The sequence below is a fragment of the Tympanuchus pallidicinctus genome, unplaced genomic scaffold (assembly GCF_026119805.1).
Source record: "Tympanuchus pallidicinctus isolate F22 unplaced genomic scaffold, pur_lepc_1.0 scaffold20, whole genome shotgun sequence".
Lineage (NCBI taxonomy): Eukaryota > Metazoa > Chordata > Aves > Galliformes > Phasianidae > Tympanuchus > Tympanuchus pallidicinctus.
In genome coordinates, this window is record NW_026294722.1 from 10,607,848 (window position 1) to 10,632,158 (window position 24,311).

General features: G+C 42.7%; 1 protein-coding gene across 5 annotated transcripts in view; it reads left to right on the forward strand.

The window, feature by feature from the left end:
- Positions 1–24,311, forward strand: part of PTPRT (protein tyrosine phosphatase receptor type T) — a 421,250-nt gene that overhangs the window by 292,666 nt on the left and 104,273 nt on the right. For all 5 annotated transcript variants that reach the window (XM_052684090.1, XM_052684093.1, XM_052684091.1 and 2 more), the window contains exons 10-11: positions 15,915–16,116; positions 19,275–19,377. In XM_052684090.1, coding sequence (XP_052540050.1) covers positions 15,915–16,116; positions 19,275–19,377 — 305 coding nt within the window. The remainder of the gene's footprint in view (positions 1–15,914; positions 16,117–19,274; positions 19,378–24,311) is intronic.

The window sequence follows — 24,311 nt, forward strand, 5'->3', positions numbered from 1 at the left end:
TTCAGCTTGGTTTGCTTCTGTTAACGTTGTGGGTCAGGCTAATTCCCTGATGGCTGTGTTTTCAGGTTGCATCTTGACTTGTGCAATGCTGTTCCAGGTATGCTGCTGTTAGCTGTGTCACACCATGTTCTATCCAATAGACTGTGAAATTTTGGACCTGCAGAATAACCTGCAAGAATAAGAGTAAGTTAGGAATGGTGGATCTCTATGGATGTCATCTGGGAAGGTGGATGTGATTTTTTTGCAAGGAGAAGACCTGTCTGGTTTGTGGCCTCTTTGTTGGTGCTCTGATCGCTTTGGGTTTGTGACTTAATTACAAGCAACTGAGTTTGAAAACAGATTCACGGATGCAGTGTGGCCTGCAAGCAGTTCATGTTGATGGGACATGAGGAGAGCTGCACCCAGCCTGGCACTTACAGTGAGATGTGAACTTGTAAGACTGGCAGCTGGGGAGAGAAGGGGCTTTTCTGCCCATACCAACTACCCAGCTCTGGTACCACTGCATCTTTGGGAAGGCTTTCCTGTTTGTCTTAGCTGAGAGTTTGACTCAGTAATTATTTTTTTTACTGACTTGAGTGTAATTTTTATTAAATTCAAGCCATTACATATGAGAATCTCCAATATATTTCTAATTTTTAAAACCTGCTTAAAAACAGGATCATAACTAGATCAGCAGGAGGCAGTTTTTTTGAACTTATTGCACTGTGGAAGCTAATGGAAACTTGATGTAATAACCAAAGTAGCTGGGTGTGTTTTAAGCTGTGCTGGTTTTGTCCAGAAATGGCCCATTAAAATTATATTCTTTTTAGAGATTTAATTATCTGTGTGTGTAAACTAAAACAGATTTGAGCTTTGGAGATGTTCAGAGGAGGGAAGAGACCATATAAATGTTCATTCTAATTCTTATTTACTTGAAGAGTAATTATTTCCTTTGATGCTAAATCACCTTTTCTTCTCACTTGATCCATGAATTTTCTATCTGCTAACAGAACCTTAGGATTGTACTCCCAACACTTCGCCTCTGTCGTTCTGCTTTATTAAACTGGCAATTTGTTTGAACACTTCAGTTATTCATTAAATTTTACATTTTCTCTGGCTGTATTAATTACTGCTTTTTACGAACTGGGAATGTAGATGTTCCCTTTGCCATCTATGCAGTGTGATAATTTCTCTTTGTAAGAGACTTCTCAGCATTTCATGCCATTTCCCCCATCACAGGGGCTTTCTCCTTGGCTGTAAGATTTACTTTGAATCCTGCTTCCTACTGTTGTTTGCCATGGAGCAGTTCCCCCAGAAGCCAGGTTTAGATAAAGCTGTCTGAATTCTGTTTGCATGCTTCTCTGCTGTTAAACCATGTGTATGCAAAAGACAAAATGCAAACTTGGACTGCTCAGACCCCATTCTGCCTCTGTGGAGTGATTGCTTCTATCAAATCCTTAACTCCTGCAGCCTGTATGTGCAAATGGGAACTGGCTTATGTCCCGTGTGAGCATTTAGCCTAGTGAGATCAATACCTTGCATGCTTGCCCAGCGTGCTGCTCACATAGCCTGCTTGTGGAGATTGCATCTCTGATGAACTCATTTGTGGTGTGATGGAGTAATGGCAGGATGTAACATCTGCTGAAGGCAAGTGTATGCAGTGCGCCTTTCTTCCAGTTTCTTAACACATTTATTGAAACAAAACTTTCTTGTGAACAGGAATGCTTTGCAGTAAGATGCTCCAGAAGAAGTAGGCTTGTTGCGTTGACATCTGGGGTGCATGACTGCATCCCAGCTGGTGGCTGTGGGAGCACATAGAAAGCTGCTCCTTGCCAAAGACTAGGAATGGAAATGCTGTTCTGGGCCATCTATGCCATGCCCACCTGGTCCTGCTGGCACTCAGCTGGATCTCAGTGTCTGCAGCCTATGGCTGTGTTCCCATCCTGGTATCCTGGAATCCTGGTACCGAATGGAGGCAAAGCGTTTAGGTCAGGAAATACTGGCATGTTGTGATCTCTGAGGTTCTCTGAAACTGTTGCAATTTCTCCAACAAACTATGCCTCATCATTGCAGACACTGAAGGTTGGGACAGGGCTCTGGGCACCTGATGGAGCTGTGGGTGTCCCTATTCGTTGCAGAGGAGTTGGACTAGATAGCTTTTAAGGGTCCCTTCCCACTGGAATGATTCTATGATAAGATTCAAATCTGAATTTTGAGAAACACCAAACCTGGAAGACTTAAGCTTCCACATAGAGAGTGGATTCTCTTAGCGAGTGGCTTTGATTGGAAAGCATTGATCTTGCTGGGACTGAAGTATATGCCCAGATGGCCTTGCTGGGAACCTGAGCTCCCTGAGAAAGGTTCTCATTTACTCTCATTTCCTGTGGCAAAGACCTCCTCAGTGAATCAGAACATGCCTCAATGAAGGCTCCATGAGGACGAAGGCGGCTGAGGAAGGGTCCTGGTGCACCCCATAGCCGTAGCGCTGTTTCATTTCTTGGGAGAGACAGAGTGGGTAAGAAGGATCAGAGTGTTCCAAATTAAAAAAGAGGAGAGGTTGCTTTTGAGGTGGAGAAGGATTGAGTTATCTCAGCGCAAAGCCTTTTGACTGATTGGTTTTCTCTTGCTGATCATAAACCAGGGGAATCACTGCAGAGCGGTGCAGCTTGCTGATTCACTTAGCAGGATGAGTTGCACCAGTCTGTGTCAGTATGCATGAAATATATCAAGACATGCTTAGACTGCTGTGTCTTTAGGCAGCATCTTTCATGCAAATCATAGCTTTTTCTCAATAAATTATCCTTAATTTGAATCAATATAAAAACTGCCTTTCCATTACTGTGTGATGACTCTCTCCAGTTCCCCAGTGAATTCATAAATCTGTTACTCTTTTAAACCTCCAAATTAGTTTATGCTGCATCTCCTTGTTTCTTAATAAAATAAGTTTAGCATGACTTTTCAGGCCCAGGTGTCTGCACTCCAGTTTGCCACATTTTGATGCTAACCTACTCGTGTTTTATGCTTAGGAGCCAAATCTGAGCCATAGTCAAGCTTGCATTCTCATTATTGCTATTCAGAGTCTGAATGCTTGTTGGTAAAAAGGCACAAATATTGCATGAAGTCCAGGAGCAGCTGCTAAATCCATTTGAGATCGCTGCAAAGCATAATTCAAGATGTCACTGTAGGAACAGTTTGCTTCTATAGAACGATGTGCTGTTCTTTCAGGGTAAGTGTAGGTAGCACCCACCAGACATTCCCACTACCTGGTATGTATGGCTAAATGTGATGTTTCCATTTCTCTTTCCATGCCTGTTGCCATCTTTCTGCTGATGGAATAGATTGAAAGAGCACACAACGGGTCTGTGAAATCCAGAAATCAAGCTAAAAAACTGTGGCACGAAATACTATACTGAGCTCAGGAAAAAGTGATCATTCTTCTGCTATTTGGGGTTGAACCTTACAAGCTTTGAGAGTGAAATCGTGAACCAGTTGAGACTGGAAGAATTTCTAGGCCTGCACTAACTGAGAGCTTTCTGCATGTTTGTATGGATGTTACTGCAGCTCAGGCTGGGAAATGTGTAGCTTTTTGTATTGTTGTCATTTAGATTCTTGAATCCTGTTGTTGCTGTGGCAATATGTTTGTACTCTCCCTAGTTTTGAGCTGTAGGAGCCCCTGGCCTAATCCCTTCCCTGGAATTTTGTTATGATGGAGTCTGAGACCTCAGTACAGCAAATTAAACTGTTCTGACTGGTTTGATAGGGGGAGGTTGAGGGTATATCAGGCACTTGTACCAAGCACTGTGGGTCAGCGTTCCTTCTGTGCATGCCTGTGGTGGCAGTGCTGCATGCAGTGCCTGGGTGGATTCTGCTTGCCTTGTGCTCCCCCTGTATGAGGAATGGCTTGGAGTGATGAGTTTGAGAAATACAGGACAGTGTGAGGGAGAGAAAGAGTAGTAAAAGAGAGGCCTTCAAGAGGGAGGAAATATTTTCATCTTCAGCAGAGAATGCATTCTTTTGTGTTCTCTGCTCCTCCAGTTTTGGTTTTTAATTGAAATCTAACGAGGTCCGTTTTGAAAAATGCCAGCATCTTTCCAGTTTGTTTTTATTGTATGATTCCCGGTGTGCAGAGCTGAAGTCTACATCTGCAGCAGTTAACCTTGTTTACCTCCTCGCCATGACAAACTAAAAGCTGTTGGCTTCCTCCCTACCACCTGCTCCAGCTCTGCGTCCAGACGTTGACACAGCAGTGATGCTGGCACTGTGGCTTCTCCCAGCCTTTTGTGACAATGTCACAGGGAAGCCAAGCTGTTTGCTTTCACTTCTGGCTTCTCCAAACACTTTTGAGGTTGAAAAGGAGTAGGAGTGCAAGTTCCATCAGTGCCAGTGGAGCGCTGGTGGAGGGGCTCTCAGCAGAGGACCAAGAATCAAAGCAGAGCTTGAAAGAGGTTTTGCTTCCTATTTGTAAAGCGGAGTTGGAGCTAGCCAAAGTTAGCCAGCTGCTTGCTGCTTGATTTTCCAGCTCATTAGGAAAAGGGAAAGAAGCAGAGCTAGATTATCCTAAAAGGGAAGCTGGAAGAGTAAATTAATCTATTTAAAAGTTGATCTTTTGAGACTCTTTTAATGGTGATGCCTTTTAATGCAGCCTAAAAGAATCCCGAGAATCTTTGGCCAGGAGGAATAGGTCATAAGAAAGAGGAGTGAAGACTGCTTGGACAGCTGCTACTGAACAAAGAAAAGAAGATGGAGCCAATGTTGTGTATTTTCAAATGAACACCATATGTCTGATGATGAGGGGCGATGACAGTGTTCCTACAGGTGATGCAAAATGAGAATCCAGCAAATTGTTGTGATAGGAAGCAAACACGTTTACTTCTTTAACTCTTCTTGAACACGGGTGCTGGCAGGAATAATGGAGTACAGCAAGTGTGTTCCACCAGGAGTTTTGCAAAGCATGTTAAATAGTTTAGAAGTGCAGTAGAAGTGTTACGTGGATTGTAAGTTGACTACATGGCTGTAAGATCAGGATTGGAGATGGGAGATATCTGGAGATCTTTCATTCCTCTCATCTCCAGAATATGCATTTGGGAAACAACATAACGCTGCTACAACCAAAGCTTTCCAGCATAAAACGTACCATAATATCAACAATCCAGTTATTTCTGGGCACAGGGGCCACAGTGCTTCACTCAGCTTCAGACCCTCAAGCATGTTCTCCATAGTGGGGCTGCCACGTGCCTTTCCTCTCTGCAAAGAGTATTTAGTGATTCAATGAGACATGTCTCATTTTCAGCTAATGGACAGCTCTGAGACGCCTCGGTGTGGAAAGTCACTTAAACATCAAAACATTCATTTTTTGGTAAGAGCTTTTAACTTGCTTTAAACACAATGTGTTTTATAGCCTGTGGCTTTTGTGAAAATGCAGTTCAGGTGAATGATCCAGAAATCGTACTGTAGCAAACCTAATTGGAGAAGACCTCTTCCGTGTCAGGAATTGGATTTTATTCATGTAGCACCTAATGCATCTGCAAAATACAACACGTGTCTCCTCTCATGCTGTTATGTCTTGAAGAACAAGAGATGCTTCTCCAACGTGATGGAAGTCTTCCAGCTCTCTCCTGACTTTGGACTCCCCCCAGGACACCAGGAAATTAGGTCCAGGATTTATTCAAGAAGAAACGGGCATCAGTGACTTTGCTCAGTGAGAGCTGCAAACAGTCTGTGCACAAATGAAGGCCCTCGGGGTATGAATGCTGTGAAGTCTCTTTAAAGGCCTCAATGTCTCAGGCATAGGGTTCGTTTTCTTTCTGATTAAAGATTTTGGTTAGTGTGGAAAGCAAAATCGTGGTGTAAAGCCTCATGGCCCTGAGTGAGGGCAGGAACTTTGCAGCCAGGGAGGATGTTGTGCGGGTGATTGGAATTTGTGTTTTTAGGGGAGCTGAATGGCTTTTTCAAATGAGAGCATAGGAGAAATTCTTTAGGGTTTAGATGATACAAAATGTGTATTTTGAGATGCAGAAGGATCGTCAGAAAAGATTTTGGGCTGAGGAGCAGCAGGCTGTTTGTCGCTGAGATTCAGCTCCTGTACAGCTCTACAGTGGGGTTGGTGGCAGCAGAGTGATACACGTCTGCTCCATGAGCTCCTCATATCCCTGTGCTGCCATGCACAGGAACACATTGCAGTCTGGCTCTTAGCTGTGATGCTGTTTCTTTTTGTTCATGCAGCTGCAGGGTTTCCTAAAGCTGTACCCCAGGGCTCTCCTGACACAGCTGGCACAAGCTGTGTGGCTCACAGGTGGTCCCTGTTTTGGTTCCTTCCCTACTTTGGGGGGCTTGAGAAGGGTGGGCTGTGCTCCCAGCATAGTTCTGCATACCGGTACACCTGCGTTCCTTTCTGTTTCCCAGCTCCATCCCCAAGCTGAGTCCTTACCTTTAGTGGCACTGTTGTAGCAGGATGGGACCATCAGGTGCAGCCTTGTGCCAACAGCCACGTGGATTGCTGGGCAGTATTCCTGAGAACTTCACCTTGTCTACCTTGGCCAACCTACTCAAGAAAATATGTTTGGTCTTGCTAAAAATACTGTTATGCAAGACAGCATCTTAACCACTAAATTGCAAGCAAATATTTTACATAGAAAAATTTATGTTCTTTACTCTGTGTTATCTGGCTGGAAAAGCTGACCATTTTTCTGCAAAAGCCAACTTGGCTTTTTCTGCTGTCCGAAGCAGTTCAGAGTATTTAAATAAATACTTTAACTCAGAACATTTAAACAAGGATTCTTATGTTGGCTTCAAGAGGAAGTTCTGGCCCTGTTATTTATGGCAGGTGTGCATCTGTGGGGGAACTGGGCTGTGCTCCCTTCTGCTTTGTAAGGCTGAATTATAGCAGATTGACCTGGAGCAGTTTCTAAAATCTTTGTGACCAGCCACTGTATATCTTGGGGAATGATGCTGGATGGGAAGTGGGGACGTATTAACTTAAAAAATAGGAAAATGGGTATGGAAATCACACAGCCTATTTCTAGCCTTCACTTACTGTGCATGGCTTTCTTATCTCCCTGGTGAGGAAAATCCAAAGGTGGGACAGCTGGATGGCATAAACGGAGAGAGATGTATAAACTGCAATCACTGCCTTTGTTATTAACAGACTATGCCAGGAGAAAAAAAAAAAAAAAAAAAAAGCATACTTCCATCTAAATGCATTCTGCCATTCTGGCAGGCTATGGAATGCTCATCTTGGGAAGTCAGTAGTGTCTGGAGAACTTGTCTAGGTACAGGTAAGCAGGTTATTGGTTGAGCAGCAGAGCACAGCAAGCCTCACTTCTTTCATTCATATGTCATTAGTGCTTGAGATGCTGGTGTTTCAGTGCTGTGCAAGTCAGCAAACAAAGGTACAGGCTGTAAGAGGAATACCAGACAGCCAGCATGGAAGAATGGACTTTGATTTATGGTGCTGATGTGAGAGAAACTGCAAGGGTCCTGGGCAGTGCTGGTTTACAAGTGAGTTCTGATCATTAGTGTCGATTCCTTCTTTTAAGGTCATTTTTTAGTTTTTGTGTGTGACCTTTTCATAGGTTGGTATATCTTATCCTAACAGAGCAGCTCTGGGCTTGATTCACTTATCCATCACCTTTTGAGATGAGCACATGCTCATGCGCTTTATGTTCCCTTGGCAGTAAAGGAAGATAAATACGTGTTTGAGTAGGTTGCTGGGCTCAAAGCATTTGCTCCAGTTTGTATTTTGTACCAAACATCCTTGTTGTCAGCAGGTGAGATGCTGCTGGTAGGTATTCAGTGGTGCAGTTGTTCTTCTTGCTGTTTTTGTTCAGTGTGAATGTCACCAAGGGCTTAGCAGAGCTTCCCATGGCCTGGTAGGGGGTTTAAGCTGTGATCTGACCAGTATGTGCAGCTTTGGCTTGTGTTAGTCATGTTACCCACTGCAGGGCTCATCTTTTTGGAGGAGCTGTGGACTCAATTTGAATAAGCTGGTCTGACGCTTCTCTTCCTCTGCTTCCTAAGAGATGTCCTGTTTCAGTGAGCTGTGGTGTTTTGTGAGATAAATTGAGGGTTTACCATTAGTTGCTGTTCCTTGCCTGTGGTGCAGGCATGCTCTGCAGCATCTCAGGATGGCACACCTGGTTGGGGATTGGTCTCCTGCTTCCATCAGGAAAGCAAACACATCTGCTAACACATGTGGAAACGGAAATTTGGGTTCTCTCATGGACTGCTCTTTGCTGTTGGGTCACAGCTACTGGTGACACTACTCTGTAACTTGCTCCCTGTATTGCAGGATTCTGTTAAAATGCTTGAGAGCTATCTGTGCTATGCTGCTGAGGATGATCCTGAGCAAGAGGCTGCGAGAAGAAAGGAGCTGATTTTCATTCCTAACTAAATTCCAGGCTGTGTGAAGGTATTGGGCTGTCAGGTTTGAATTCAGCAGTGCTAATTGTTTATATTCAGCTTAAGCCCTGATTCTAGAAGATGTCACTGAAGAAGACAGGGCAATTAATTCATCGCAGCTTAGCCCTGGCATGCAGTGACTGGGGACAAGCCAGCTCCAGCTCACTGGACTGAACTACATAAGAGATGCATGTTGTTTTAGGAACATTTTACTAATCCTTTTGTAGTCAGGTCCAGCTAAAAGGTAGGAGGGGAAGCTGTGGTTGGGACTGGTTATTTCTTGTTCTTGTTTTGGATTTTAATGCAAGCTGGTTTTGATGTTAGATATTTTAGAATGTTACACATTCAGATTCAAAATGACATGTTTCAGGAACTCAGGTTAACACAGCAGAGCAATCCAGTTAAGGTATGAGCTGGTATTTGAGAGGTTAGTGATTCCTGAAGTGGTACCACACAAGATGTTCAGGAAGCAGCTTCATCTGTATCCTGCTGGCCCCAACTGAACTGCAAGAAATGCCATCCAGGAGGCACTGCCAACTAGAGCTGGTTTCCTTCTACAATAAATAAATTGCACAGTTAACTTGTAAAGCACATGGCTTCTTAACACCTGGCTTGGGGAACACTGCTTCCCTCAGGCAGCGACTCAGGAAATGAAGGAAATGTTCTAATAACTTTGAGTTCAAGGATATTTGTCAGACTTTAGTGCATCGGTTTATTTGTGTTTATTTTTGGGAAACAGGGGAATAATGAAATTTGCTTGTAGGCTTTATTAGAGCATAGAGTGGAATATGTAAAGCAAGATTAAAAATGAAATAGCCTATTGTTTCCCAAGGTACTTTCAATCATGAAACTTCTCGGCTGCTTCCCCTCCCATCCATCTGCAGGCACAGCACTGATATCCCACCCCTTCTCTCTGTGCACTCCTGACTTGCATAAGGAATTCTAGTCCTCGAAAATCACACTTTGCCTTCCACAAACTTTTCTCATCTGTCTGAGGAATGCTGTGCCAGCCCTGTTGTGGAATGGAAGCCAGAGTATGAAGGATGCACGGAGGTGGCTGTCTGCGGGTGGGGGGAGCTGCTGTGCTGGGGTAGGGATGGGGCTCATGGACAACAAAAGGACATATGGATTAAAAAAATTCCAGCTCATCTCTCAAGCCAAGAATTGAAAAAGCATTAATAATCCAAGAAAAGCTTCCTTTTCTTCTGGCTCAGAAAGGTGTAAAGCACAGTTTGGGATATTCCTGCTGATGCTGGTACCTGTGCATGTGGTGGGTTTGTTATGCCTCCAGTTCTCTCCATAGCAAGGAGCAGGCTCTGTTAACTGAAAAAGTTATGCTCCTAACTGAAAAAGTGGACTTGGTGGCAATTGTAAGCTCCAAGTATCCCTGGTGGTAGGAGTTGTGAGAACAAGGAGGCAGGACGGACTGCTTTATAGAGACAGGGATATAAAACATCAATGGGGATGCAGGGGATAATGTAATGGATTTATAGGTTTCAGATGCCTTCACTGAAGTGCTGGGCAGGCTGTCACAAGAATGGAAAATAGATATACAGTTGCATAATGTGTCTACAAAGTAGTGTTTGATTTAACAGCTGTGCTTAGTGTTTGCATTCCAACAGGCTGCAATCCCTGAAGTCAGAGGGGAAGCTTATGGTCCAATGGTTGGCAATGAATGGGGCTGTAGAGACCAAGTTTGCTCACCAATGTTGATTAATTCTATATGATGGAAGGTTTAACAAAGTGATGTTATTGGTTTCAGTGAGGAGGACCATACAAGCTTGTTTTTGCCTTGACTGGCAGGCTCTCAATCCTGAGACTTTGCTGCCCTCACTTCTAAGGAGTTTTCTGCCCTCACTTCTAAGGTTATTGCACATGAAATCCTAATAACTTCATTATTCATTAATATGAGAGCTTATCTGAATGTGCTGATGTACAGGAAGATCAAATGGCTACAACAGCATGGCTGGAGCGGAATGTCTCCCTGTTTGTTTGTTTATTTAAGAGGATTAAAGAGAATCTGAACAGCCATTCAGGGCTCCCAAGGGGTTTCGTGCACGGTACTGGAGGGTGAGAGAAGGGCCATTACAACAGAGAGAGGACATCTTTATGGTGATTTATTGTAATATTGAGCTGAGGTCCTCACAATTGTGCCATGATACATCCTTCTGAAGAAATGTCTAAACATGAAGGATAATTGATCATGTCCCTTGATGGTCTGTTTTGCTGTTTAATTACCACCTTCTTAACGATACAAAACCTACAGGGTAATTTTTTTTTTGACCTTTGGTTTTCAGCTGTTCTTTCCATTACTGGTGTTATATATGATAATGCTGATGAACCCCTATGGTAATACATTCCAATGTTACAATGCCCTTTTGCTTTGTGTGGACACACAGTTGCCTGTACGTCTGAGAGGTAGAGAAAAATCACACAAGTTAAGAAGGACTTGGTTACACTTCTATTATGTGTTTCCTTCTGAATTAAAATTTGCAGGGCAGAACAACCCTGTGCTTCCTAGTTTAGTTACTATTTCTGCTATGGTCTTTCCTTTGACGATGGAAGTCTTACATCGTAATAGAAAGTTTTACAGTCAGAGATGATGACAGCTGGTAAAGCATTCATTTTCCCCCATCAAATTGTGTTAAATTAGGTGCTGTGAAGGAGAGTGGAGCTGTGCTCCTGCTCTCAGTGTTATGTCTTCATTTTGTGGCTGTTAACATGGTGTTTGGTCAGTGATTTCAAGGGGTTGCTGTTCTGAACTTTAAATTGTATAAAACTCAGAGTAGGATGGAGTACACAGGAGAGCTGCTGGTTGATGGGACTGGTTGCACTGGCATGGGTTGGATGTCTGCTTAAACAACAAGGAGTGAACTCAATAACCATCCTATTTCTGACACCGACCTGTCATGGTTTATTCTGCACAGTCTAACACAGCAGATATGTCACTAAACACTTGGAAATCAACTAACCCCCTGTAGGGGTTAGTAGCTTACTAGAAAGTATCAGAAAGAATTTGTTCTCTTGACCTGTTCTACATTTTATCCACGAGGAATTTGGACTTGCCTGGCTGGATTTGGCAGTTCAGATGGACACTGAACTGAGCAAAGTCTGGAGTGCATTCTCTGCACCCCGGGGATGTCACTCATCCTCCTGCTGTGCTGAGGACGTGGCTCTTGCTTATCTCCCTGAGTCCCTGTGCTTCCTGATCTTTTTGCTTACTTCCAATGTACTACTCCCGGTGCTTTAATTTAAGAAACATTTCTTAATGAAGAAAATAGAAGGAAGATTTAGGATCTCTTTGTTTCTTGGTCTCGCTGTGCAGTAACCAGGACTGGCACTTGCTGTGATCAGAACAGCAGCTTTGTTGGCCACTAAAACTTTTCCTTGGGACCGCTGAGTCACCTTGGAGCCAAAATGTAAATTCCAAATAACGTCTGCAAATGCAGGACAGCCACAGCAGTGTGCAGGGAGGGGCAGCTTTCAGAGGACAGCAGCTGTCTGCCGTGCGGGAGATAACCAGGGAGCTGGTTAAAAAACATAGAGCTGCAGTCTTGTGAGACGTTTCCTCCTCTTTGTGTCTGCATTTATTCTGCATCAGAGTCAAAACAAATATTTTCAATATTTTCAATCAAAGTGAAATTCTTCTTTTTGAGCCTCTTGTTGTTTGTTTTCTGTCTAGGTTTTTAAATGTTTAATTTTATTGTCTCGTTTTTTGGTTTTTTTTCAGAATATACAAGTGTTATATGACACGACTTGTCTTTAAAATAGATTATTTTAAAATAATTTGGAGCAGCTGTTGTCTGGTGATTGAGTCATATCATTTTCTTAGATTAGAATCTCTTGTTTATTTTGTAATGAAATGGTTTGACACTTGGAACAAGAAATGAAGATAAATAGTTAGCATACCAGCAAGGAAAGCAGGTGCTTACTTCAGCAGCCTTCTTTTTCTAGGAAATGCCATATTTCTTCTCCACACGTTTCAATGCATTTTTAGATGACTCTATAGAGTCAGAAATTTCTTTATTGAAAAATGTTCTGCATTTGATTCCCTAAAACTTCTCCTTCAAAACTTTATATCAGCTCAGAGGAAGAGCGGCATCTTCTCACTTTGCCATCAGCTGATGATCCTCAGCTGTGCCCTGTCAGCCTCTGACACATCGTGGTGCACAACCTGAGCCAGCACTGAGCTGACAAACTCTCTGGATTTGGGATGGGAATGCAGTGTGTTGTCGTGTTGTTTTCTTCCATCCACAGGGAAGACTCCTTAGAGAAACGTGGGGATGAGAACGCAGTCAGTGCCTGTAGAAGCTTTTCGCATCAGGATGCTTTGCTGATGGATTTATTCATGGGCAGATCTACAGTGATGCCTTCAGAAAAGTAGTGGTGATGCACGTATAGTTTACAAAAACAAACAGACCAACTCCATCTACTTACTTATACATGAGGCCCAATTTGTCACTGATTTGTTACAGCATCTTTTTGTTCTGTAAGGAAACACAGATACATGCTGTAGCACGTTGCAGATGCTTTTGGTGAAGAAATACCAAAGCTTCCACAGTTACAGATTGTTCTGGCCATGAGAAAGGCACGATAAGCCTGGGGGCTGAGCAGTGGGGCTGAGGAGTGGCCAGCAGCAAGCAGCCTGGCTGGCTGCTGTAGAAGGGAAAATGATTCTGTTTTATTCTGAGCTGGAAGAGAATTCGCCTCCTTTTCCAAATAGTGCTCTGTTTTTGGGACCACTTCACATTTCACCTGAGATTTTGCTGCTTAACCATCAGCACTCAGCTGATGGAAATGCATAGAAGCCCTCAACCTCAAAAATGTTTGTGCAGAGGAGTGTAATAGCCTTCATTTCATAAATGGCAGAACAGAGGCTCAGAGAACATGGTTGTGAAGGAGGCCATCAGCAGAGCTGGGAGCTCAGCTGCATTCTGGCCCTCAGTACCTCCCTAACCACATCATTCTTGCTGTGGGCAGCAGAGAAGAGCTTGAGAGTTACTCTTGTATGAGCAATAAAATCATATAATCATGTACTTAGTGATGTTGGAAAAGGCCACTAAGATCGCCAAGTCCAGCCCCAACCCATCCCACCATGCCCACTGTCCCTCAGTCCACATCCCCACAGATCTGGAGCACCTCCTGGGATGGTGACCCCACCACCTCCATGGGCAGCTGTGCCACTGCATCACCACTGTTTTGGTTAAGTTTTGTACTACTGCTTTTTGTTTCCTTTCTCCCTGTTTCCACATTAAAATTAAGTGTCACGTTTTGGGGACAGGGATTGTTGTTTCTCACCTGGGTTAGTAAGATCCACAGTAATGTGAATGGTGTCTGCTGCAGTAACCGTCTTGCACTTTGGTTATGTCAGGTGTGTGTCTTTACCGCAGTTTACATATCCTTAAAAAAACTCATTTGGGGAAATGACTGATGTAAGTGAACAGTCTTTCTGAAAATCAGCCCAAGCTGTAACCTCAAATAATCTTGGATGTGTTCTCTGAAGTGCTGCTTTCTCCTTCCCACTTTTTATGAGTTGAACCCATGCTGGTTTAAGATTCCTTGTGCTCATTTAGTGAGCAGCAAGCCTCCTCCTCTTTTTTTTTTTTTTTTTAATAGCAGTGATTTTCCTTATTATTGTTCTTTTTCTCTCTCAAAAATATTTTTACCCATTTGCCTTTAGGGGATATGCATGTATATTGATGAAGGAAAAATATCTCATTTTGTAGTAACTTTAGAACTAGTAAAGGTAAGTGAATGCATTTATTTAAATGCAGATCAAGGATAGTTTTATCTTCTACTTTCATTTATGGCCTTCTGTGCAGTGTGTTGGAAACAAACAGCTATGGTTTTGCACAGGATGTCCCGTGAACGTGGTGCCTGGTGCCCTTGTGATGTTCCTCACCGTTTCCCAAATTCCTCATTATTTCCTTCTCCTGCAGAAGCACACACAATTCTCACTTCTCTAACACTCTTTTTACAAATAGAGCATATAAACTGCATCAGTTCATTCCTAACAAACACAGTGCATGCATTTTTCATACTGGAGTTTGCTGGGGCCTTGGCTGGGTTGCATCTCTGTGTTTAAGGTCTTTGACCCCATTCAGATTCTGCTGGTGGAGGTGCACAGGTGCTGTTCCTTCCAAGTGCCACAGCAGTGCCTTGTGTGCACCTCACCATGCCTGAGGACAAGGAGCAGGACTAAACATTTCTCCTCCAGCACTTAATTGCCTTGTTTTAATGATCACTGCGCCAAGTGCTGTGTCTTCCTCAGGTTTCTAGCAAGCAATAAAAATTCAAAAGCTGGTTGTAATTCCTGGAAAAGTTAGCAGGTTTGCCATGGGACCACCTACAAGCTGCTTATTTATAATTCCTTTTTATTCTGTTACTATTAAAGCCCCATCTTTTAAATATTGTTTATTTATTTTTCCTTTAAACAGAACATTTTCCTCCTGTCACAATACAAGCAACTTAAAAATTTTCAAAGGCTCTTTCAGCAAACCTGGGAATTAGATTTTCATGGAGTCCTTCATAAAATATTGAAGACTTCATATATTAACATACATTGATTTATTCATAGTGTTTCATTACAAATAAGCGAGGATCCCATAATATAAGGAAAGGTTAGGAGAGCAGCGGAGCGCATTATATTATATTGACAGCTCAGTTGAAATTGAGCTGCCTCTGGATTGAATTTGGAAGGTGAGGAAGGAATTGGCTGGTAAATAAGTCATGAGCTCTCCTCGAAAGTGTCTGCGTATCACAGGGGCTGTCGTGGGTAAACAGAATGGAGCTCGAGCAGAATTTCAAAGGATGTTCAGCCTGGGTTCCCCTGAAGATGTGTTAGCAGTGCAGAGCACGCAGGGCTGTGGCCTGGCTGGGTTGCTCTCAGGAATGGAGCCATGTGTAAGTCTGCAGCCCAGGGCTAAAACTGGGAAATTTTATCAGCAACTGTCTCGTGAGCTCAAGGAAAACGAGTGGGACTATTGTCTAAAGGCTTGGTGATATTTATTTCTCGTGAACCTGTCATTTAATTTCAGTCTTTCATTTTGGCGCGATGTCTTCAGCATCGGAGAAGAATTCAGACAATTTTGTTGTCAGTAAAAGGTTCCTGTTTCTTCTTAAAAGCCTCCTGAAAACAACAACTGCTTGATGGAAAATGTATCCCTGTGTGCACCAAAAGTTCCTCTGTGCTGTGGGAAATTCTCACAAAAATTCTGCAAGTTGTGCTGTGCTCAGCTTCGGCTGCAGAAGTTTGGGGTGGGGAACGAAAAGCAATTCTTGGTGGCTTTTGTACGTCAGCACACGCTGAGATTTTAGTGGAGAGAAGAAATTAGCTTCTTCCAAAGTAACACCTGGAAAAATGGTGATGTTCACTTGCCAGCATCCAAACACAGGGCACTTCACTAGGAGATGCTACCCTTATATCTGCCCTTTTATTTTGGATGTTGAGTTCCAAGAGGGGAGTGAAATAGGGGCGCAGACAGAGGCCGGGTGCAGAAGACTCCTATCACCTTACTGTCCTTATTCTTCATTTGCAGATTACTTACAAGGCCGTTGGGTCTCTGGATCCCAGTGCTGACCTGTCCAGCCAAAGAGGGAAGGTCTTCAAACTAAGGAATGAAACACATCACCTCTTTGTAGGATTATACCCAGGGACAACGTATTCATTCACCATCAAAGCCAGCACAGTGAAGGGCTTTGGGCCACCCATCACAACACGGATTGCAACTAAGATTTCAGGTATTGCTTTGGGAAGACAAAAAAGGAACTTTACAGGGCTTTGTTCTTTAGATCTACAGCTGATGTGTGAAACCATAAAAAGCTGTTCAGCTTGGTGTCTCCTCCACAAGTTTCATAGGGACCACAATCTATTATCTATGTTTGTTCAGATTACAAATGCAGGGGTTAATTTGTGGATGCCTTAGGAGGATTTCAGATGGGAACCTTTGTTAGTTCAATAGATGAACTCTTACTACAGCAGATTATTCAAATTATATGCTTGATCACAGAAGCTCCTTCAAAAATGCTGCTTTATCTCAAGAGCTCACCAAAAACGGATGCAGTGAAGTAATTGAATTAATAGCTGAAAGAGAGGAAAATGAGGAAGAGAAACTACATTTATGGCTTCTTTCCTGAGTAAGGCCACAAAGAGGGCTTCAGCTAGGCGGAGAAGGATGTCAAAGGCACTGAAATCAGGAGGCACTGCAGAGAAAACTCCTGGGTACAGTAGAAGCAAGGAAACTTGGTCTGGCTACCAACAGCTCAAATGGGTAAGGTAGTGGTTGAGATGACATTGAACAAACATATGCAGAATTAGATATTAAAATTTCACTAAGCCAGGTTCTCTAAGGGACGTTTTTCTGGAGTATCTATCACAGTGACATCAAATCAAATATTTGGGACACTTGTAATGATGAAATATGCAGCTTTGCATATTTTCCCTTATCTTTCAGGACTGATTAGTAAGTTGTTAGCAGTAAATGACAGTTTAACATTTTAAAGAAATAAAGTCTCCCCATTCTCTGCACTGACAGTCAGCAAGGCTAGAGACTTTTAGATGTAGTGCAAAAGTTCATGTCACATCCAACTGGAGTACAGCCACGGGCTGTAAGGCTGCCTGCAGAGGAAGGCATGGTGTGTGCTCTGCCCACCTCCGGCCAGAGAAACAAAACAGCACAGGAATAGGGGTGCTTTTCTCTTCTTATTCAGTTTCTTTTCATTTTATTTTTAAGGGAGTGCTCAAATCTTGTTAGAAGCCTGCGTGGTTATTAAATGTATGGGCACTGAGCTCAGTTTATCATCTCTGTTTCTCTGTCCTCTAAACTTCTTGTTTGTAGTAGACAGACACAGGCCCCACTCAGGCATCTCTGGTGTTCGATTGTACTGTTGTATGGTCAGTCCTCTGCACGGGATTTTGAAGTTACTGTTATATTTACTTAAAGATGCAGTCCTAAAGGAAGCAGAGAGAAAAATGAGACTTGCATTGACTTATTTTTACTTATAAAGCTTATAAGGCTGTCTGGAAACTGCTGGCTTTAAAATGAAAAGCCATCCTATGCAGTAGGAAAGTGTGAATGTGTATGTTTATCTGGGTGGATGTTTGTTAATTTATCTATCACACTCATGTACTATTTATCACACACTTTATAATACTAGTTGCCTGAATTCCCAAGGACTTCTCTTTGGCCAGGACTCAGCAAAATAGGCACCACATCAGTGAGCAGTGCTTGCTGCTTTACAGAGGTCACTGCCAAGAGTCATTTTAATGAGGCACTGTCCAACTCTTCCATGTTGAGGACAGAAAAATGCCATATCCTGTTACAGCATCTTGTGACAAATACAGTGCAGTTGCTGAATTGTACTCGATACCATTAGCTACTCCTGCCAAAAACGATGTTGCTTCCATTTGTTTCTCAACTAAATGGCATCTGAAAGTCAAATGGTGCATTCTGTGAAGGAACCAGCCCAGCTGGCTGACACAGCAGAGGCCATTCAGTCGCACCAGTGCAGCATTTCAACTAGGCCAATGGAAGCTGCAGCAAAACAGGGCCTGCAGAGGTACAACCCAGCCTGCTCATGGTGCCCAGGGAGCCCTGCAACACTGCAGTGTCCCCTCTGCCAAGTACAGGAGCAGCACAGTTCTGACTGTGGCATTTCCAGTGAGTACAGTGCTGTCAGCTACTGGGTACTGCTGGTGCCCTGCATCTTTAAGTGACTCATACTGCTTTCCTCAGTGCACAGCACCTTCTGCAGAGGAATCCCTGCTAAGGAACTGCCATTCGTTCTGAACTCGCTGCCAGCTTATGGATAGGGAAGTCAGTTGCTGAGCTGATAATAGGAAACACCATGCTTAACAGTTTTCAGGCATTTAGATAAAAATCCTGATTGTAAACAGGATTACTGTGGAAATCGCTATGAGAGGATTAAATGTGGGACCCCCACAATGCAGCTTGCCCTTGAGAGTTGTAGATGAACTGAGTGGGACTATGTTCTTCATGTAAATTCTTCTATTTGCTTTATAGTTAGGGAAATTTCAACAAAGCTTACCTCTTTGGAATAAATACAATGCTGCTCAGATTCTTCTGGGTTTTTTTTGTCCCTAAGGGATGTCTGCTACAGGGGAAAGAAGACTTAACATAATGAGTAGGCTGTGTTTCCTAGGGAAATCTCTCCCACCTTGATGAAATGACCCTAGCAGAAGGAAATAAGGCAGAAGTAGGAAGAGGACTGTGGCTACGTGTGAGTGGTCAGCGGTTTCCCATATCACACCACTGCTGGAGTGATGGATGCTGTGGTTGGTCACTGCCCTCAACACACACTGGTGGACACACCACTAAAGCACTGGGCTTAAATACCCATTTGAGTGCTCAAATAATTCCATGCTCTTTTCTTTTGATGCCTTCCCCCTTCATAATGTACCTTCCAGCTAATCCAGGAGACAGAGCTCACACATGCATTAAAAATTCTCTAAGATGTGAGAACTCTGATCCATTGGCACAAATAGTGAACAAGAGATGGGTTCCTGGGTGCAGCTTTCAGCCCTGCCACTGATTCACAGGTCTCAGGATGGCATCTTTCAATGTCCATGCAGTTCTTTGTCTACTTTTAATTTTGAAGAAATAATCCCATCCCAAAGGACTGATAAGTCTTAAAAATTCAAGGCAGGATTTTCAAAGCCAGCTTGAAGATTTGGGTGTCCTGTTTAATTTTAATAGGAAATGAGTGTACAAATTTTTTAAGCAGTTATGACAATTTTGATCATAACATTGAGAAAGTATTTTGATGTTTCAGTCGAGAAATGTTAAACGGTCTCCAAGAAATGTTACTAGCACGTTGCCATCACTACCAGAGGCAGCAACTGGTATCTCAGTAACGTGTTGCTCTTTGTTCTGCTACAGCACCATCGATGCCGGAGTACGACACGGACTCGCCCTTGAATGAGACAGACACCACCATCACTGTCATGCTGAAGCCTGCTCAGTCCCGGGGAGCCCCTGTCAGGTGGGTGGTTCCTCTTCCTTTTTTTTTTTTATTTGCAGCATTTTCCTCTCCTTCTTCCCCAGGTTTCACTCATCTTTTATTCTCATCTGATAACAGAGCTGTTGAAAGTGAATGCTGGATACATGGCCAACTTGGCTGTTGATTCTGCCTTTCACGTTTCCTCTTATAAATGCATCCCGCTGCTCACCTCCAGGAATGGTTGCTGATGGCATTGCATGGAGTTACTGCCCTTTCAGCATCGCCTCAGGAGCCTCAGCAATACTGGAGTTTCAGTTTATAAAGCTATGTGCTGTGATGTGAGCTCAGCAAGCGTGAACAAGGCTGCAGGCCTCCATCTCCTGCCCTTGTTTCTATGAGGGACAAGCCTTTGTTGTAACTATATGGTAGGAATGCCTGAACTAATGCTGGCAGATCATTTGTTCCAAACCTGGATCCAGCCAGGCTCCTCACATCTCAGTGTTAAAAGCCAGCTGCTGCTCCCAGCTTGTTGCAGAGACAGGAGGTGATGGAGGCTGGCAGAGTCCCTCTGGTTTAGTGGGATGCCACCAGCTGTAGGTGGGCAGTTTCCATTTCCAGAATGGAGGACTTAGGGGCAGGAAGCTATACAGATGGAACTTGTGGAACGGGATGATGGCTTTGTAGAAAACATCTGTGACTAATTTTGTGACTAATCCTGGGCTGGATCCCATTCTTACCAGCTCTCCAGGGCTGAAATGGGGCACCTAGCTGCAGATCTCTCTCTGGCTGCTGAAACATGACTTAGAGGCCTGTACTCCACTGCTGTCTTTTGCTTTGGAAAACATGTGTTGAAAGGCATCAGCACAAGAGAACGAGCTGCCTCTCAGAGACAGCACTGCCTTACCTGAAGCTAGCAGGAATGCCAGGCACTCCTCCATCCTCCGTTCTCTTCAGCTGAGCATGTGAATTAAAGTGCTTATGATAAAATTAGCTGTAGTTTACCTAGGAGGATCTGGGCTGCTCTGTAAAATACCCAGCAGCCATTACCTTCCTGTAAGCTCTTTAGGATTTCCCTTGAGTTTTCACAAGACACTTCTTTTTTCCCTCTGAGTGGTATTTTAAAAACAAATAATTGCTTCTCTCAGAAGTGAATGGGCTTTGTACATCCCACGGATGAGTTCCTAGTGCTTTTTGAAGGCGTCTCACTAAGTGTTCAGGAACAGATTACTCACGTGTAAACTTGTTTAATTTAATGAAGTATCCTATCTCAATTAGTGCTCCATCTATGTCACAGCTTTTTCCCAAGTTGCACTATTAGTTTAAAGCAAACTATCTATTTTTGCTGAGCACCACACCCATTCTAGTTGTTCTGAGAAGCAGGCTCCAACATTTCCCTTTTAATCTCTGGTACTCCATATGAACAAATTTAGAAGCCTATTTTCTGAGTCCTTTAGGGATATTGTTGTGCTGGAAAATGGCAGTAAAATCACAGAGCTCTGTTTTGTTTTATTTCTTTATATGGGGGAACGTTCCTGTATCTCGTTTTGCCACCTGCTGTCTTAAGAGTGTTGCTATTTCGTCTTTTTATTGAAAGTCTTGCGATTTTTCTTGAAGCCAATTTGCTATACATTAACCTCGTTCAGAGAATAGTATCTTTTTCAGCAAATGCATCTATTATAAGAAAAAAAATCTATAAAGTTTTCCTAATTTTTCAGTCTAGTTTCTTTAATTGCATTGTGGCCTATGGTGCACGTTTGCAGTGTAATATTTATGCCACATCCAAATGATGAGGTGACTTCCTTTACAGAGCCCTGTCCATTGACACAGAAAACCAGAGCAGAGGTGTATGTGTGTGACAGGGGAGGAGTCCTCCCCTAAAATATCTCAGGGGAGATATTTAGCTTTTTATTAGCTATGATAGCTGAACAATGGATGAATTCCTTTTGCTGTATAAATATAGCCTGCTCTTAGTCTAACCTCATGAAATCCAACAAATTTGACCTTGTATCAGATTTTCCCAACCAATTCCCTTTTCTTTCAGCCTGTTCTGCACGCTTACAATATCCAAAAGTAGGTAGCGCTCCCTCAGAGGCTTCAACACCATCCAGCCAATTAGAATAATAATGTGCCATGAACTGTTGGTGACACTTAACACACAAGGATGAGGTGTTTCTTTGCTTTTTCGTAGATTTTTCTCTCATATTCATGAGAGTTAATATACTCTCTTTTTCTTGTCTGATTATTTGTTTTATGCTTTAAGTTTATTTTTCCTTCACACGTATAATATCTTGTATTTGTCTCTACTTGTTGTCATCAGATTGACTTTTAAAATGCTTTTAAATCTTGATGCAAACCTTGAGTGCTTCCATCCCCTCTTAGTCTGATTGCCATTTCTCATTCACTTACCAAGGCATTAGTGAAGATACAGATTCAGATTCAGGCAACACTGGTGCTGAGTGTTGAGGCTGTGCGAGGTGGGTGGAGGGATTCCACATAATGGGAAAGATGCCCAGCATGCTAAAAGGATGTCTGTAGGATGTCTGCTCTCCTGGCCTCTCTTGTAGGCATGGCCATGCTTTCCTCGATCCATTCCCTTTTCCACCTGACCACTCAGGCTGCCTGGGGTGTTTCAGAAAGGGCTCTTGAAAATGGTCTGAAATAGATACTGCTCACAGTAGCTCATAAAGCCTCTGATCTGTCACTGTGCAGGAATAGGTAGACCTCTCATCTCTTGACAGTACTCCAGGCAGCCAGTTTCTGCTCTGTGGTGCCCCAAGTTTTCAATATAATCCTTCCAAATGTGAAAGTAAAGAAGCAACAACAACGAAAGAACACCTTCAGTACATAGCAATTATTCTTCATATTTTCTCTTAGATGATAGGGAGATGAATTGGAGTATGTGTGAGGGTGTGATTGGTAACAGTATCTCCCAAAAGATAGTTATGTGACCTGCGTTGTGTTATTTCATTCTGCTCTAGTCTGAGCAGCATACAGATGGAGTACGATTTGCAAGATCATTTTTAGAGTAATATTGTAGAATATTTCAGAAAAGATTCACTGTTGTTCCTCTCATGTGAAATACGGGTGCACTAAATCCAAAGTCACTTTCAACAGTGAGACGTTTCTGATGTTTCCTTGTGCTCACGATCAATAACTTAAATGTGGTTGTTTATAAAACTAATGGTTGTGAACTTGACATTGTTAACAAACTACAGATAAGAACCAAGATACTTTCATATGAACTAATAAAAATAATATGAACTTGGGTATACTTTTGTAGGCTTTGTCTTATTGCCAGAAGAAAGGTGGAGCATCAGCAAGGCATAAATATCCTCCCTTGTGGCCTGGGCATTTCATTATTTCCTTGTGGTGAAACCTGCAGAGTTTGACACCACGTTGCCCTTTAAAAATAACTTTTGGTGCTTCTTATATCAATTCAAAGCCCCTGAATGGTGTTGTGATTGATTGCTGAAGACTGACATTCGTCTGTAATAGATTCAGAAGGGGGAAAGAAGAATGCAAGTGTTCCCAATCTTTATTCCTCAACTCCTTCTTGAAAAAAAATCCCAGTGTGATTTTGAAGATAATTTTGCCTGTGAATCCATTATTGTCAGGAGGGCTGAGTCGGTCCTTCATAGATTATTCACATATGACATCTTTAGACCTCTATTTGAGAATTTATACCTTATTCACTGCCTGAAAATACTGCTGTGAGGGATTTTATCTCCATGACCAGTCCGCTGGGCTGTTTGCTGTGTGCTGCGTACTTGGAAGTCCATCTGGTTTATTAAGAAACCATCAGTTGTATCTACCTGTTACTATTACAGAGAACATCACATTTTCAGAGCATGTGTTAGTTTCAGGGATTTCAAAGTTGAAATAATGCTCACCTTAAGGGTGATAGTGTTGTTTGGCATGCCATTCCATCTCTTGGAGCTGCTGGGCCATTTAGAGCAGAGTCTGCAATTACACTTTCAGAGTTTGAGGTGGTGGCAGATTTCTTTGCTTAAAAAAAATAAAAAGAGAATTTAATTTTTCTGTATGGCCTTGCTGCAGTTCTGCAAAGTGTATCAGTATGCAATCTGTGATGTTCTTTTGCACGGCAGGCAGGCAGATGCATCAGGTATCTGATGGTCTTTAGGCACCTGAACTTGTGCTGGGCTAAAGAAAAGTGTTTTTAGAACATAAGTTTTCGAACTTTGCACGTGACCCTGTGCATACATACACAGGTGTGTGTAAGGAGGAGGTGTGAGTAATGGTGGATAAATTATGGAGGTCAGACTTGTTTGCGCGGTGGTTGGATATACTTAATCACTTTGCTGAGGATGGATGGGTTATCGTATTGATGCATATCTTAAAGGAAATAAGGAAATCTAAATGGGAGAAGGGGACTGGAAGTCTTTTGAATATATTTAGATGCACTGAGCAAAAGGTGAAACAAGTATTTTCATATCACCAGCCAGCCAGTAGGAGAAATTAATTTGTATGAACAAAGCCCCATGTTACTCATGAGTATTATCTGATTTTTGGTCTCCCAAGCATGAAATAACAGAAATATTTTTGGTCTGCGTGTTGCTAAATGAATCAAGAGAAAACAGTTGTGTTGTTATTCAACAGAACAGTGTTTTTTTTCTGTTTTTCTGCTCAAGCTGTTCTCCAAGCAAGCAATCCTCTATGATGTTTCTGCATGTCCATGTCTTCCTACACGTAGTAACAAACGGAAATACCCTGTAATGTTGGGGAGTGGCATTGCTTCCATCTTGTGTTGCTGTGCTGAGACTTTCACTGCTGAACACTTGCCTTCCACTTCAGAGCAACAAAGTAGAAATGCTGAGTGTCTGAATTCATAGGCTATAATGTTCATCTTCATGTCATTCTTTCTTTTCTTGTCATTTCAGCTACCGTCTATTTTTATAGAATAGAACTAAATCCCTCTGGCTGGCATCTTGATTATTATTAGTAGTATTAGTAGTAGT